The sequence below is a fragment of the Pristis pectinata genome, chromosome 8 (genome assembly GCF_009764475.1).
Source record: "Pristis pectinata isolate sPriPec2 chromosome 8, sPriPec2.1.pri, whole genome shotgun sequence".
Classification (NCBI taxonomy): Eukaryota; Metazoa; Chordata; class Chondrichthyes; order Rhinopristiformes; family Pristidae; genus Pristis; species Pristis pectinata.
In genome coordinates, this window is record NC_067412.1 from 102,029,724 (window position 1) to 102,046,914 (window position 17,191).

Consider the following 17,191-nt stretch of genomic DNA (forward strand, 5'->3'; position numbering starts at 1 on the left):
TGCTGGGTCTGGGAGGGGTGGGGGTGAGAGCAGAGGTGTGGGAAATGGCAGAGATACAGGTGCGAGCTCTCTCGACCACAGTCGGGGGGAAGCCCCTGTTAGAAAAGAAGTTGGACATCTCGGGTGTCCTGGAGTGGAAAGCCTCATCATGGGAGCAGATGTGGCGGAGGCAGAGAAATTGAGAAAAAGGGATCGCATCCTTGCAAGAGACAGGGTGGGAGGAGCTGTAATCGAGGCAGCTGTGGGCGTCAGTGGGTTTGTAGAAGATGTCAGTGGATAAGGAATCTCCTGAGATGGAGATGGTAAGATTGAGGAAGGAGAGAGAGGTGTCAGAGATAGTCCAAGTGAATTGGAGAGCAGGGTGAAAATTAGTGGTGAAGTTCATGAAACTGTCGAGTTCCGCCAGGTACAAGAGGTGGCACCAATGCAGTCATCGATATAGCGGAGAAAGAGTTGAGGAATGGGGCCAGTGTAGGCTTGGAACAGAGACTGTTCAACGTAGCCAGTGAAGAGGCAGGCATAGCTGGGGCCCATGTGAGTGCCCGTAGCTACATCCTTGGTCTGTAGAAAGTGAGAGGAATCGAAAGTGAAGTTGTTTAGGGTGAGGACAAGTTCAGCCAGGCGGAGGAGAGTGTTAGTGGAAGGGGACTGGTGCTGTCTCTGGTCAAGGAAGCAGAGGGCAGTGAAGCCATCATGATGGGGAATGGAGGTATCCAGGGACTGGACAACCATGGTGAAAATGAGGTTGTGCGTGCCAGAGAACTTGAAGTTGGAGAGAGTGAGATGTGTCACGGACATAGGTAGGAAGGGATTGGACCGGGGGGACAGGATAGTGTCCAGGTACGAGGGTACAAGCTCCCCACTGCCCTCCGCTTCTTTCTCTCCCTATCTTTGACCCATTCCCCCAGTGGATCTGCTCTCCCCTTCTCCCCCACACCTGCGTGTGTGTTTTAACTGACCCAGTGTGGGTGTGACCCACAGTGTGGGTGTGACCCAGACCCAGTGTGTGGGTGTGACCCATCCCAGTGTGGGGGTGACCCAGTGTGGGGGTGACCCAGACCCAGTGTAGGTGTGACCCATCCCAGTGTGGGGGTGACCCAGACCCAGTGTAGGTGTGACCCATCCCAGTGTGGGGGTGACCCAGACCCAGTGTGGGTGTGACCCAGACCCAGTGTTGAGACCCAGTGTGTGGGTGTGACCCAAGCCCAACAAGGGGCTGCCTCAAAATGATTGGACAATCTTTTTATAAACAAAAGAATATTCCTCAAATTGGCGTCAATATTGAGGCAGTGAGATCACTTCATTTACACTATTAAACCATTGATGCATTCTTCAGGCGCCCGAGATTTGCATTTCTATCTGATAACAAGAAGCAGAATGTGGAGCAGAACATTGAGCAGCTCACACCTTCTCCCATTCACCTTCTGCTCGGCACCACCTGCCGTGCTGGTTCCCCATGGCCCTCATCCCTCCGATACCCGAAATTCCTGCTCCCAGCGCCCTGAATCACCTCCCAGACTCCGCTGTCTGCTGGTGTGGGGAATCCCAGACTCCGCTGCCTGCTGGTGTGGGGAATCCCAGACTCCACTGTCTGCTGGTGGGGAATCCCAGACTCCACTGCCTGCTGGTGTGGGGAATCCCAGACTCCGCTGCCTGCTGGTGTGGGGAATCCCAGACTCCGCTGTCTGCTGGTGTGGGGAATCCCAGACTCCGCTGCCTGCTGGTGTGGGGAATCCCAGACTCCACTGTCTGCTGGTGGGGAATCCCAGACTCCACTGCCTGCTGGTGTGGAGAATCCCAGAGATTCACTGACATCCCAGTGAAGAAATTACTTCTGATCCGAAGCTGGAATGTGTGAGCCCAGCCCAACACACGTGGAACATCTCCCAACACCCAACTGTTACTTGGTTCTGCATGGGCCCGGAGATGGTTGGCTACTGTTTTGTTGAGGCTTTGTATAAAGAACCTTGGGATGTGAAATTTTCTCACTACAACAGCTTCTAGGCTCAGACCTAACCTGATTCAAACCCCAACACTAATATAGCCCCTGACGGGTCTGCACCGCAAGCCCTGACCCTAACACCTCACCCTGACCCCACAGACTATCCCTCAGGCACATCACTATCCCAAACTCCAAAGCCCAAACTTTAGCCGTCACCCATCCCACCCCAGCCCGCTGACTCCGATTCCGTCATCGGTGAGTGTGCCTTCTCCCTGGGAGGTCAGAAACTGGCAGCTTTGGTAAAGCATCAGCCACTGTGAGTGTTCAGGGAAGTATTTCACACCATCACCATGGAGGAGGGAAGATCAAACCCAGACCTCTGCTCAGTTCAGGTGGCAACACAGCAGTCAGCACTTAAACAGCTCGGGCTGAGTTCCCAAGGAGCAGAAGTGATGATTTGGCAATCAGGCACTGCCAGTGGCTCAGGCAGCACCTGAGGAAAGGCTTCCCCTCCACAGATGCTGCCTGGACAGCTGAGTATTTCCAGGGTTTTCTGGTTGTATTTCAGTGTGGGCAGGCAAAGGAGAACAACTCCCTCTGAACTAGGTCTCAGATCCCCAGGGCCACTAACCCCAGTCCAGGAACAGAGCTGGAGTCATCAGCTGGCAGCTGGGAGGGAAATATCACACACACCAGGGTCGACACACTCCGAATCCGCCCGGGAGAATGGAGTTTTACTGCATTATTTATTTTTGGAATTGATAAATTTTTATGCTGCCGCAAAACAGCAAGCTTCACATTGTATAAGACAGCGATAATAAACCTGATTCTGACTCTGAGAAGCAACAGGATCTCAAGGTTTGTCTCGGAGTTGGAACAGGAGACAGGAGGGACTGCAGATACTGGATCGAAAATCAAACTGTGGGAGAACTCAGCGTCTGTAATCCTCCATTGCTCATCAACTCTCCAAGATCTCTGTGATCCTCCAATTCCGGTTTCTGGATTGTGCCCCAATTCCCATCACCCTTCCATTAGTCGCCATGACCCCCGAGCTCCAGACTCCCCCCCGCGAACCCCGTCCCCACCCCTTGACCCAAGAGTTCCGTCACATTGCTCCGCACCCTCTGTCCAGTGTGTCCGGAGGCACAGAGCCCAGCGTGGGTTGGTCGATAGTCCCTCGGGCAGATCTGGGGATGTGAGGGACCAGTCCCCCTGAAGTTACACACCGTACGTCCGAACCAGAGCTGGAGAGAGAGACTTCCCATTCCTGCTGTCCATCCAGTGAGGCGGGGGGCAGAGGTAGCAGCTCGGTCAGGGACGGGGAACTCCGCAGCGGTGATCAGGAGAGCCAGGGCTGGCGTGGGAACGGGCGTGCGGCCGGTGGCTGGTGCTAGTACCAGTACACATCCTTCTGCTTCACCTGATGCTCGAACCCTGCCACAGAGGGGGAGGTTAGACCCATCTCTGTAACCCCCATCGTCCCCTAAACCCCTCCCCGTCTCTGTCACCCCTCCCTCCCCTAAACCCCTCCCCGTCTCTGTCCCCCACCCCCCCCCCCCCCGGCCACGACAACCGTCCCTGTCTCTGTAACCCCCACCCTCCCCTACACCCCTCCACATCTCTGTAGCCCCCTCCCTCTCTGTGACCCCTCCCTCCCCGACACCACTCCCTGTCTCTGTGACCCCCTCCAGCCCACAGCTTCCTTTCCCAGTGATCTGTCTACCCTGCAGGTCTGATACCCTGGACCTGGGACGTCCACCAGCTGACCGAGAGGCTGTTGCAATGGTCAGTATGTCCTGAGGACCTCTGTCAGACACGTATCCTCCCCACCCCCACAGCCCGAGATCATTACCTGCCTCATTCCTCCAGTTCTCCGATCCCTGTCCCACCTCTGGGTTCATTGCCTCCGGGAGTCCAGGAGCAATTCCTGTCCATGGGGAGGGGACAACGGTCTTGTGTCGGGGAAGGTGTGTGCCTGGGGCTGCCCTGTGCCCCGGCACTGGCTCCCGCAGGGCGCTGTACTGTCTCTCGGAGTCTACAGCTGGCAACATCTGGTGGAGCTGCAGGAGGGGCGGCTGGTACAGGAGGCTCCCCACACCCTGAGCACGGCTGGACGGCAGGAGCCAGGGGTCAGCAGCTGCGGCCCGCAGGTTCGGGCAGTTGTCCGGCTGGTACTGAGCTGTGGTCATTGGGCCACCCTCCGAGGTCCTGCCAGCAGGAGGGAGCGGAGCTCCCAGGTACGGATGTGGCCAAATCGGAGGCTGCAGCCACGGCATGGACGGCAGCTTCTCACCTGGAAGAGAAGGAAGGGTCATCTAGCTGACCAGTGGCCCGAGAGCGCGGCCCTCATCCTACAGCCGAGTGCTGGTCACTCAGTCACAGGGTGTCTCAAAGTGTCCCACACTGGTCCCACACGGAGTCACAGTGACCACAATGAGCCACCTGACCCACACTGACCGACTGACCCACACTGACCCCCACTGTCCCACACTGACCCACACTGACACACACTGTCCCACGCTGACCCGCATTGACCCACACTGACCCACACTGACCGACTGGCACACACTGTCCCACACCGTCCCACACTGACCTGCACTGACCCACACTGACTAACTGACGCAGACTGACCCACACTGACTCACACTATCCCACTGACCCACACTGACCGACTGGCACACACTGACCCACACTGACCCACACTGACCCGCATTGACCCACACTGACCCACACTGACCCGCATTGACCCACACTGACCCACACTGACCAACTGACACATACTGACCCACACTGACCCACACTGACCCGCATTGACCCACACTGACCCACACTGACCCGCATTGACCCACACTGACCCACACTGACCAACTGACACATACTGACCCACACTGACCCACACTGACCCGCATTGACCCGCATTGACCCACACTGTCCCACACTGACCGACTGGCACACACTGACCCACACTGTCCCACACCGTCCCACACTGACCTGCACTGACCCACACTGACTAACTGACGCAGACTGACCCACACTGACTCACACTATCCCACTGACCCACACTGACTGACTGGCACACACTGACCCACACCGTCCCACACTGACCCGCACTGACCCACACTGACCCACACTGTCCCACACCGTCCCACACTGACCCACACTGTCCCATACTGACCCACACTGGCCCACTCCCACAATGACCCACACTGACCCACAATGACCCACACTATCTCACATTGTCCCGCACTGACCCACACTGTCCCCACTGACCCACACTGTCCCACACTGTCCCACACTGACCCACACTGGCCCACTCCCACAATGACCCACACTGACCCACAATGACCCACACTATCTCACATTGTCCCGCACTGACCCACACTGTCCCCACTGACCCACACTGTCCCACACTGTCCCACACTGACCCACACTGTCGCACACTGTCCTGCACTGTCCCGCATTGACCCACACTGACCCACACTGTCGCACTGTCCCACACTGACCCACACTGTCCCGCACTGTCCCGCATTGACCCACACTGACCCACACTGACCCACACTGACCCACACTGTCCCGCACTGACCCACACTGTCCCACACTGACCCACACTGTCGCACACTGTCCCACACTGACACCCTCAATTCTGGTTGCCCCGTTACATGAAGGATGTAGAGGCTTTGGAGAGGGTGCAGAAGAGGTTCACCAGGATGCTGCCTGGATTAGAGGGCATGAGCTATGAGGAGAGGCTGGACAGACTTGGGTTATTTTCTCTGAAGCGGCGGATTCTGAGGGGAGACCTGACAGAAGTTTACAAAATGATGAGAGGCAGGGATAGGGTAGACAGTCAGAGTCTTTTCCCCAGGGTAGAAATGTCAAATACTAGAAGGCAGGCATTTAAGGTGAGAGGGGTAAGTTCAAAGGAGATGTGTGGGGCAAGTTTTTTACACCGAGAGTGTTCGGTGCCTGGAACAGGCTGCCAGGGTGATGGTGGGGGTAAATGATTGAGGCTTTTTGACAGGCATACAAATATGCAGGGAATGGAGAGATACGGATCATGTGCAGGCAGAAGGGATTGGTCCAATTTGGCATCATGTTCAGCACAGACATTGTGGGCTGAAGGTCCTGTTCCTGTGCTGTACTGTTGTATGTTCTATGTTCTGGAGAGACTTAGGGGTACAGGCACATAGTTCCCTGGAAGTGGTGACACAGGTAGACAAGGTGGTGAAGTTTAGCATGCTCGTCTTCATCGGTCAAGGCATTGAGTACAAGAGTTGGGACTGTGTAACAACTGTACAAGACATTGGTGCAGCCACACTTGGAGTCATCGTGTGCAGTTCTGGTCACCAAGCTACGGGAAGGAATTGGTATTGGTTTATTATTGTCACGTGTACCGAGGTACAGTGAAAAACTTATCTTGCATACCATTCGTACAGATCAATTCATTACACAGTGCATTGAGGTAGTACAGGTAAAAGCAATAACAGAATACAGAGTAAAGTGTCACAGCTACAGGGAAGTGCATTGCAGGTAGACAATAAGGTGCAAGGTCATAACAAGATAGATTCTGAGTCTATATTGTACTAGGGGACCACTCAATAGTCTTATAACAGCGAGATAGAAGCTGTCCAGGTGGGTGGGGTCTTTGATTATGCTGGCTGCTTTTCCGAGGCAGCGAGAAGTATAGACAGAGTCCATGGAGGGGAGGCTGGTTTCCGTGATGTGCTGAGCTGTGTCCACAACTCTCTGCAGTTTCTTGCAGTCCCAGGCAGAGCAGTTGCCGTACCAAGCCGTGATGCATCCGGATAGGATGCTTTCTATGGCATATCGATAAAAGTTGGTGAGTGTCAAGGGGGACATGCCAAATTTTATTAGCCTCCTGAGAAAGAAGAGGCACTGGTGAGCTTTCTTGGCCGTGGCATCTACACGGTTGGACCAGGACAGACTACTGGTGATGTTCAATCCTAGGAACTTGAAGCTCTTGATGTGATTAAACTGGAAGTGCAAAACTGATTCACAAGGATGTTGATAGGGTTGTTAAGAAGGCGTATGGAATGCTGGCCATTAGTTGGGATATTGAGTTCAGGAGCCACGAGGTGATGTTGCAGCTCTATAGAACTCTGGTCAGACCACACTTGGAGTATTGTGTTCAGTTCTGGTCACCTCATCATAAGGATGTGGAAGCTCTAGAGAGGGTGCAGAGGAGATTCACCAGGATGTTGCCTGGATTGGAGAGCATGTCTTATGAGGATAGGTTGAGTAAAGTGAGCTGGGCTTTTCTCTTTGGAGAGAAGGAGGAGGAGAGGTGAGAAGAGAAAACCACGATGATGGAGGAACTCAGCAGCCAGGCAGCAGCCGTGGAGAAAAGCAGGCGGTCAACGTTTTGGGTCAAGACCCTTCTTCAGGACTGAAGATAGGAAAAGGGGAAGCCCAATATATAGGAGGGAAAAGCAGAGCAGTGATAGGTGGACAAAAGAGGGGAGGTGGGGTGGGCACAGGGTGGTGATAGGTAGATGCAGGTAAGAGATAGTGATAGGCAGGTGTGGGGGAGGAGGGGAGAGCAGATCCCCCGGGGGATGGGTCAAAGGTAAGGAGAGAAATGGAAAACAAGGTAAAGAAAAGATAGGCCAAGAAAGGGAAGAAGGGAAGCAGCTTGGGTGGGGGGGAGGGTGTGGGAAAGGGTTGTTGGGGGGGGGGGGGGGGGGGGGGGGGGAATTACCTAAAGTGGGAGAATTCAATGTTCAGGCCATTAAGCTGCAAGGTTCCAAGATGAAAAATGTGCTGTTCCTCCAGTTTGCGCTTGGAATTCTCCTGGCAGTGGGGGAGGCCGAGGACTGACATGTCAGTGATAGTGTGGGAGGGGGAGTTGAAGTGACTGGCAACGGGGAGATGCAGATCGCGGTTACGGACGGAGCGCAGGTGTTCTGCGAAACAGTCACCTAGTCTGTGTTTGGTCTCACCAACATAGAGGAGGCCACACTTGGAGCACCGAGTGCAGTAGATGATATTAAGGGAGGTGCAGGTGAATCTCTGTCTCACCTGAAAGGACTGTTTGGGTCCCTGGATGGAGGTCATATAGGGGCAGGTGTTACACCTATGGCGGGGGCAGTGGAAAGTACCTGGGGTGAGAGTGGGATGGGTTGGGGGGGTGTGGTGAGGAGTGAACTAGGGAGTCACAGAGAGAGTGGTCCCTGCAAAAGACAGAAAGGGGTGGGGAGGGGAAGATATGATTGGTGGCGGGGTCCTGTGGCGATGGCAGATGGTGGGATGAAATACAAGGACAAGGGGGACCCTATCCCCATTGTGTCTGGGTGGGGTGGGGGTAGAGTGGGAAATGGAAGAGATGCGGGTGTGAGCTCCCTCAACCACAGTCAGGGGGAAGCCACGGTTGGTAAAGAAGTTGACGCATCTCGGATGTCCTGGAGTGAAAAGCCTCATCATGGGAGCAGATGTGGCGGAGGCAGAGAAATTGAGAAAAAGGGATCGCATCCTTGCAAGAGACAGGGTGGGAGGAGCTGTAATCGAGGCAGCTGTGGGCGTCAGTGGGTTTGTAGAAGATGTCAGTGGATAAGGAATCTCCTGAGATGGAGATGGAGAGATTGAGGAAGGAGAGAGAGGCGTTAGTGATAGTCCAAGTGGATTGGAGAGCAGGGTGAAGGTTTGTGGTGAAATTTATGAAACTGTCACCTATTTCATAAAATTATGAAATGGTGACCTGATAGACGTGTACATAATGACCAGAGGCATAGATCGAGTGGTTAATCAGAGACTTTTTCCCAGGGCAACAATGGCTAACATGAGGGGACATAATTTTAAGGTGATTGGAGGAAGGTATAAGGGGGATGTCAGGGGTAAGTTTTTTACATGGAGTGGTGGGTGCGTGGAACACACTGCCAGCAGAGGTTGTGGGGCAGATACATTAGGGACATTTAAGAGACTCTAAAGATAGGCACATGAATGATACAGAAATGGGGGGCTATGTGGGAGGGAAGGGTTAGATAGATCTTAGAGCAGGATAAAATGTCAGCACAACATTGTGGGCCGAAGGGCCTGTCCTGTGCTGTAGTGTTCTATGTTCTATGTTACCGGGACTGGAGGGCTTGAGTTATAAGGAGAGACTGGACAGGGTGGGACTGTTTCCCTGCAACAGAGGCTGAGGGGTGACCTTATGGAGGGATATAAAATCATGAGGGACGTGGAAAAGGTGGATTGTCACAGTCTTTCCTCAGGGTAGGGGAGTTCAAAACTAGAGGGCACAGGTTGAAGGTGAGAGGGGAAAGATTTAAAGGGGCCTGAGGGTCAACTTTTCCACACAGAAGGTGGTGGGGATGTGGAACGAGCTGCCAGAGGGAGTGGTCGAAGTGGGTACAATTACAATGTTTAAAGGACACTTGGACAGGTCCATGAACAGAAAAGGTTTAGAGGCACACGGGCCAAATGCAGGCAATGGGACTGGCTCAGGTGGACATCTTGGTCAGCATGGACCAGTTGGGCTGAAGGGCCTGTTTCAGTGGTGTACGACTCTCTGCATTGGTGGAGTTTTGGTGAGGAGGGTTACAGCGATGCCAGTCCTGCCCCCCCACCCTGGCCCATCCCTCCCTACCCTCACCTGCCCTCTCCATGTCCTCGGGCTTCCTCCTGGGCCTGGCCTCTGCACACCTCAGCGCTCGGGAGAAGTGTTCGTCCACCACACTGTTGATGTCACCTTTGAAGTAAGTGAAGACGGTGCAGTGCGAGGTGCCCTCTGACTCCGGCCGCGGGGTTATTTGAACAGTGGGGTTCACGCCCTCTGACCTCGGCTGCGGGGTTACCTGGACGGTGGGGTTCACGCCCTCTGACCCCGGCCGCGGGGTTACCTGGACGGTGGGGTTCACGCCCTCTGACCCCGGCCGCTGGGCAACCCGGATGGTGGGGTTCACGTCCTCTGACCCCGGCCGCTGGGTTACCTGGATGGTGGGGTTCACGCCCTCTGACCCCGGCCGCTGGGTTACCTGGACGGTGGGGTTCACGCCCTCTGACCCTGGCCGCTCCATCAGTCCTGCACCACAAAGACAATATTCAGGATTCAGCACCACGGTGACCCCGCACCACCCCCCCACCCCGTGCTTCTGTGTCCCAGCAATGGACATTCAGCCCATCCAGCCCTGCCAGCCCGTTCAGAGCACACCGCTCACGTTTCGCCATTGCCCTGTTGAAAGTTCTGTTTAATCATCTCCCACCTCCTCTCCCGAACCCAGCAACACTGGTCCCCACCCCCTCCAGCCCCCCTCTCTCCCCCCATACCCTCTCCCCATCCAACCCCTCTCCCCATCCCTCCAGCCCCTCTCTCCCCATCCAACCCCTCTCCCCATCCCTTCATCCCCTCTCTCCCCATCCAACCCCTCTCCCCATCCCTCCATCCCCTCTCTCCCCATCCAACCCCTCTCCCCATCCCCCTCCATCCCCTCTCTCCATCCAACCCCTCTCCCCATCCCTCCAGCCCCTCTCTCCCCATCCAACCCCTCTCCCCATCCCCCTCCATCCCCTCTCCCCATCCAACCCCTCTCTCCATCCCTCCAGCCCCTCTCCCCATCCAACCCCTCTCTCCATCCCTCCAGCCCCTCTCTCCCCATCCAACCCCTCTCCCCATCCCTCCATCCCCTCTCTCCCCATCCAACCCCTCTCCCCATCCCTCCATCCCCTCTCTCCCCATCCAACCCCTCTCCCCCCCCCTGCATCCCCTCTCCCCATCCCTCCAGCCCCTCTCCCCATCCCTCCAGCCCCTCTCTCCCCATCCAACCCCTCTCCCCCTGCATCCCCTCTCCCCACCCCCCTCCATCCCCTCTCCCCACCCCTCCAGCCCCTCTCTCCCCATCCAGCCCCTCTCCCCATCCCTCCAGCCCCTCTCTCCCCATCCAACCCCTCTCCCCCCCCTCCATCCCCTCTCCCCACCCCTCCAGCCCCTCTCTCCTCCTTCATCCCCTCCCCAGTCCTCCAGCCCCCCCTCCCCCCTCCATCTCTCCTGTCACAGTTGACCTCTATCGGCACCAACCGGGGACCCCGTTCACTTCTCCTGAAACTCCCTTCCCGGAGCAGAGCAGCTCTAGTCTCCCACAGACTGAGGTCCTGGGTCCCTGGAGATTCCCGTCCCGTGTCCAGTGTCCTGTGTCCTGTGTCCCATGGCCCATGTCCTGGGTCCTGTCTCCTGTCCCGTGTCCCATGTCCTGTCCCGTGTCCCATGTCCTGTGTTGCATGTCCCGTGTCTGATGTCCTGTGTACTGGCTCCTGTCTCCAATGTCTTGTGTCCCGTGTCCCGTCTCCTGTCTCTTGTCTCCAGTGTTCAGTGTCTGGTGTCTCGTGTCCCATGTCCCATGTCCCGCGTCCGATGTCCTGTGTTCTGTGTCCCATGTCCCGTGTCCCGTGTCCCATGTCCTGTGTCCTGTGTCCCGTGTCCCGTGTCCCATAGGAGGGATGTGGTTGGACCGATACTGCCCCACCCTGCCCCAGCCTGCCCTACCTGTGTCTCCCCCCAGCAGGGGGCTGCTCTGGGGAGGGGCAGCTCTGGGGCTGCTCATGCCTCAGTTCCGATAACCATATCCCGACCTCGCTCTTCCCCCGTCCATGACAGCAGTCCTGCTGATCCGGTCTGTGGGAGGGAGGCGGTGAGGTGCAGGATGATTGGAGAGGTTGGCCCACTCGTCCCTCCTCCACAGCCGACCAGTGGAGAGCCGACAGCTCCGGGCTGTGGCAGCCGGCACGGAATGCTCTCCAACCAGTTCCCTGGCTCCAGGAATGAGGAAACACCTGGCTCGTCATCCAGGCCCAGACTGTCCGACTGTCAGAGGCTGATGGTGCAAGGCCCTGCTCCCAGCAGCTTTGGAACTAGACACACACACACACACACACATATAGACACACAAATACACACACAGAAATACACATACAAACACACTACACACAAACACAGATACACACACACACTCACATACACACACAGTCACATATACACACACACTCACATGCACACTCACACACACACACACACACAGTCACACACATACAAAGACACACTGACACAAACCCAGACACACATACACACACAGAGAGACACAAGCATACAGTGAAAAGCACAGACAGGCACAAACACACGTCCAGAGCCACAATAGACACACACAGACACAGACACACAGACACATGCACTGATACACACACACAGATATACACACACATACACACACACTGACACACAGACACACACATACACTTACACGCTGATACACACAAATACAAAACCAAACAGCCAACTCACAGATACGCACATAGACACCAAAACCAGCTGCTGAGTGTTCCCAGACAGGGTGTGTGTCTCCCTGGATCAGGGAAGGAAACCAACAGCAAGCAAAGGGTTAATGATGGTGGGCATCGCTCCAAGGATTGGGGTACTGGTCAGTCCAGGAGCAGGGCAGCAGAAATGACCCCCACCCTGTCACCTCTCACCTCGGAACACAGGAAAGGCAGGATCTGTGACTCGATACTTTCCCAAGTTCTGAGACACTAATTCCCGGTTTTAACTGTTCTCTGACGGAAGGTCAGTGACAGGAGGCTTGGTTTCACTCCAAAAGTTTCCTGTGGTCTCCCAGGAGGAGAGCCAAAGCCGACTGGGATTCAGAAAGATGGACATTCTCCCTCCGGACAACACCTTCCTTGTGGAATGGAGGTGATTCCTGAGGTACTTGTCCCTGGTCCTGATAAGTGGGTGACATGGGAAAGGGGAATGGTTCTACCTGTGGCTGTGATGTGGGAATGGGGTCTAGGGCCGTGGTTCTGCAGTCTCAGTCCCTGGTGAACCAATCCAAGTGATTCACTGCCAGAAGGTAGGGACTGCATTCCCAGTTCCCAATCCCGACTGGGATCTCATTGCCCTCTGACACAGAGGGAGGCTAATCAATCCATTGAGTCAATGCTAGCCCCCAGAGCAATCCCACCAGACCCATTCCCGCCACTTGAATTAGGCCATTTGGCCCATCGAATCTGCACCACCATTCGATCATGGCTGATTTATTTCTCTCTCAACCCCATTCTCCTGCCTTCTCCCCGTAACCTTTGATGCCCTTACTAAACAAGATGCTACCAACCTCTGCTTTAAATATTCCCAATGACTTGGCCTCCACAGACATCTGTGGCAATGAATTCCACAGATTCACCGCCCTCTGGCTGAAGAATTTCCTCCTCATCTCTGTTCTGAAGGGATGTCCTTCTATTCCGAGGCTGTGCCCTCTGGTCCTGGACTCTCCCGCCACTGGAAACATCCTCTCCACATCCACTCTATCCAGGCCTTTCAATATTCGGTAGGTTTCAATGAGATCCCCCCCTCATCTTTCTAAACTCTAGTGAGTACAGGCCCAGAGCCATCAAACGGTCCTCATATGTTAACCCTTTCAATCCTGGGATCATTTTTATAAACCTCCTCTGGACTCTCTCCAACACCAGCACATCCTTCCTTAGATATGGGGCCAAAACTTCTCACAATACTCCAAATGTGGTCTGACCAACACCTTATAAAACCTCAACGTTACATCCTTGCTTTTATGTTCTAGTCCTCTTGAAATGAATGCTAACATTGCATTTGTCTTCCTTACTACCAACTCAACCTGCAAGTTAACCTTCAGGGAATCCTGCACTAGGACTCCCAAGTCCCTTTGCGCCTCCAATTTCTGAATTCACTCCCCATTTAGAAAATAGTCTACACCTTTATTCCTTCTACCAAAGTGCATGACCGTACACTTCCCTACACTGTATTCCACCTGCCACTTCTTTGCCCATTCTCCCAACCTGTCCAAGTCCTTCTGCAGTCTCCCTGCTTCCTCAACATGATCCGCCCCTCCACCTATCTTTGTATCATCTGCAGACTTGGCCACAAAGCCATCAATTCCATCATTCAGATCATTAACATATAACATGAAATGTAGCAGACCCAACACCGACCCCTGCGGAACACCACTAGTCACCAGCAGCCAACCAGAAAAGGCCCCTTTATTCCCACTCTTTGGCTGACTGGCGGAAGACAATCTTCTATCCATGCTGGTACCTTTCCTGTAATACCATGGGATCCTATCTTGTTTAGCAGCCTCATGTGTGGCACCTTGTCAAAGGCCTTCCAAAAATCCAAGTAAACAACATCCACTGACTCTCCTTTGTTTATCCTGCCTGTTACTTCCTCAAAGAATTCCAACAGATTTGTCAGGCAAGATTTCCCCTTAAGGAAACCATGCTGACTTCAGCCTATTTTATCATGAGCTTCCAAGTGCCCTGAAACCTCATCCTTAATAATGGACTCGAACATCTTACCAACACTGAAGTCAGGCGAACTGGCCTATAATTTCCTGTCTTTTGCCTCCCTCCCTTCTTAAAGGGTGGAGCGACATTTGCGATTTTCCAGTCCTCCGGAACCATCCCTGACTCTCCTGATTCTTGAAAGATCACTACTAATGTCTCCACAATCTCTTCAGCTACCTCTTTCAGAACCCTGGGGTGTAGTCCATCCGGTCCAGGTGACTTATCCACCTTCAGACCTTTCAGTTTCCCAAGCACCATCTCCTTAGTAATAGCGACTGCACTCACTTCTACCCCCTGACTCTCTCAAATTTCTGGCGTGTTGCTGGTGTCTTCCACAGTGATGACTGATGCAAAATACTTATTCAGCTTGCCCGCCATGTCTTTGTTCCCTGTTACTGCCTCTCCAGTGTCATTGTCCAGCAGTCCGATGTCCACTCTTGCCTCTCTTTCACTCTTTATAGATCTGAAAAAACTTTTGGTCTCCTGTTTTATATTATTGGCCAGCTTAACTTCATATTTCATCTTTTCCCCCCTTACTGCTTTTTTTAGTTGCCTTCTGTTGGTTTTTAAAAGCTTCCCAATCCTCTAGCTTCCCACTAATTTTTGCAATATTGTATGCCTTCTCTTTTGCTTTTATGCTGTCTCTGACTTCCCTTTTCAGCCACGGTTGCCTCATCCTCCCTTTAGAATGCTGCTTCTTCTTTGGGATGAACTGATCCTGCGTCTTCAGAATTACTCCCAGAAACTCCTGCCATTGCTGCTCTACCGTCATCCCTGCTGGGGTCCCCTTCCAATCAACTTTGGCCAGTTCCTCTGTCATGCCTCTGTAGTTACCTTTACTCAACTGTAACACCAAGACATCCGATTTCAGCTTCTCCCTCTCAAACTGCAGGGTGAATTCTATCATACTGTGATCACTGCCTCCTAAGGGTTCCTTTACCTCAAGCTCCCTAATCAAATCCGGTTCATCGCACAACATCAAATCCAGAATTGCCTTTTCCCTAGTGGGCTCAACCACAAGCTGCTCTAAACAGCCATCTCGTAGGCATTCTACAAATTCCTTCTCTTGGAATCCAGTAATAACCTGATTTTTCCCAATCTACCTGCATATTAACATCCCCCATAACCACCGTAACATTGTCCTTTTTACGTGCCTTTTCTATCTCCTGTTGTAATTTGTACCCCATATCTTGACTATTATTCTGAGGCCTGTATATAACTCCCATCAGGGTCCTTTTACCCTTGCAATTTCTTAACTCTACCCACAAGGATTCTACATTTTCTGATCCTATGTCACTTCTTGCTAAGGATTTGATTTCATTTTTTACCAACAGGGCCACCCCACCCCTCTGCCCACCTGCCTGTCTTTTCGATGGGATGTGTATCCTTGGATGTTTAGCTCCCAGCTGTGATCTTCTTACAGCCACGACGCTGTGATGCCCACAACGTCGTACCTGCCAATTTCTGACTGCACTATGAGCTCATCTACCTTGTTTCGTAAAATTATCTCCCTCTCCCACCAACTACCACCCCACACTCCCTCTGCCACCCACACACGTGGGCCAATTACCACCGACCCACCTGGGGGAAACCCACGCTGTGACAAGGACAACTCACACAGACAGCGCCGGAAGTCAGGATCAAAACCGGACCCTGGAACTGTGAGGCAGTGGCACTACCTGCCTCTGGGTCACTGTGTCATTGATTGGGACGTGAGTGTTGCTGAAGTTCATTGTCTGTCCTGAGGAGGTTCTGTGGCATCTCCAAAGGCAGATGATGCAGGAAACACGAACGGTCCAGGCCACATCTATGTGACATGCAGCAGCACTAATGCATCCAACATCTGCAGCTTCCAATGGCTGTCCCTTTTATTAGATACTGCAGATGCTGAAAATCTGAAATAAAAACAGAGCATGCTGGAAACACTCAGCAGGTCAGGCAGCGTCCGTGGAGAGTGAAGCGGAGTTCATGTCTCTGGTCAATGACTTCTCTCCAAAACCAGGGCCTTAAAGATAAAGCCTAAGTTGTCAGGAAGGGTAGGGATGGAGAGACAATGGTGGGGTGCAGACCCAGAGAGGAAGGGAAGGAAGGAGGTCCCTCACAGCTGATGCCTTTCTAGAGGCAGGTGAGTGATGTCAGAGGAGTGGCGAGGGTTCAGTGTCCCTGCGGCAGATGCACTGGGCAAGGGGTGTCTCAGGAAGGACTGTGCAGGGTTACCACAGGGGAAGCACATCTGGGAGAGGAGAGCAGAGCAGAGTTACTGAACTGTATGCCTGGGCTGGAGGGGGGAGAGAACAGTCTGGGACTGAAACCAGTTTGGGGAGCTGACTGAAACCGGCTGAGTTTCACTAGCTGAATGCTGGGTGTTGACAACAGCCATTACAGAGCAAGACTGGTTTGTCAAGTCCTGCTTCAGACCCAGCACTTATGTTGTCAGTTCTTACGCATGCAAGAAATAGTTCTCTGCACACAACATGTCACTGGACGTCAGGGCCCTGTAATGCCCGGGGCACTGAGAGGGGAGTGAAGCAGGAGATGCAACTGGTAGAGAGCCAGGGAGGCGGGCAGGAGCCTGTCGGAGGGAGGGAGGCGGGCAGGAGCCTGTCGGAGGGAGGGAGGCGGTGGGGATCCATCAGAGGGAGGGAGGGAGGTGGTGGGGATCCATCGGACAATTACCACCACTGCCCCTTCGTGATAACGGCGGAGGGATGTACAGTTCAACAGGAGAGACATGAACAGAGATCCTCACAGGATGACGTGTTGGTAAAATGGACGGACAGGAGGCGAGTGGAATCCAGTGGAGGATTCCAGGTTCTAGAGGAACCCTGTGAGGTACAGATGACGTCTCAGTTCATCCCGAGCAGGGTGTAACAGAGTCTGGTCTACGGGCCGTTCCCTGGACAAACAGACAGAGACAGACATCAAGTGTTGCTGGAC

General features: G+C 53.9%; 2 protein-coding genes across 5 annotated transcripts in view; both read right to left on the reverse strand.

The window, feature by feature from the left end:
* Positions 1-2,669: 2,669 nt before the first annotated feature.
* LOC127573714 (transcription cofactor vestigial-like protein 1) lies at positions 2,670-11,561 on the reverse strand. 4 transcript variants are annotated; one of them, XM_052022166.1, is made up of 5 exons: positions 11,436-11,561; positions 9,931-9,977; positions 9,549-9,795; positions 3,795-4,235; positions 2,670-3,376 (listed from the first exon to the last, which is right to left on the reverse strand). In XM_052022166.1, exons 1-5 carry the CDS (start codon positions 11,491-11,493, stop codon positions 3,333-3,335), a joined length of 837 nt encoding a protein of 278 aa, XP_051878126.1. In that variant the 5' UTR covers positions 11,494-11,561; the 3' UTR covers positions 2,670-3,332. The 4 variants fall into 4 exon arrangements, with proteins under 4 accessions (XP_051878126.1, XP_051878124.1, XP_051878123.1 ...); XM_052022164.1 differs by having other exon boundaries at positions 9,549-9,885; XM_052022163.1 differs by having other exon boundaries at positions 3,799-4,235; positions 9,549-9,977.
* Positions 11,562-16,352: 4,791 nt separating this feature from the next.
* Positions 16,353-17,191, reverse strand: part of adgrg4a (adhesion G protein-coupled receptor G4a) — a 32,622-nt gene continuing 31,783 nt past the window's right edge. The window contains exon 16 of the mRNA XM_052022341.1: positions 16,353-16,487. Coding sequence (XP_051878301.1) covers positions 16,353-16,487 — 135 coding nt within the window. The remainder of the gene's footprint in view (positions 16,488-17,191) is intronic.

What these genes read in the sequence shown, in the direction of transcription:
- LOC127573714 (XM_052022162.1), bottom strand. Translation starts at nt 11,493, where the DNA reads ATGAGCAGCCCCAGAGCTGCCCCTCCCCAGAGCAGCCCCCTGCTGGGG. An exon ending in CCTGCTGGGGGGAGACACAG is followed by an intron (nt 9,978 to 11,435) that starts GTAGGGCAGGCT and finishes TTTGTGGTGCAG; the next exon opens with GACTGATGGAGCGGCCAGGG. An exon ending in GAACTGGAGGAATGAGGCAG is followed by an intron (nt 3,377 to 3,794) that starts GTAATGATCTCG and finishes CCTCTGTGGCAG; the next exon opens with GGTTCGAGCATCAGGTGAAG.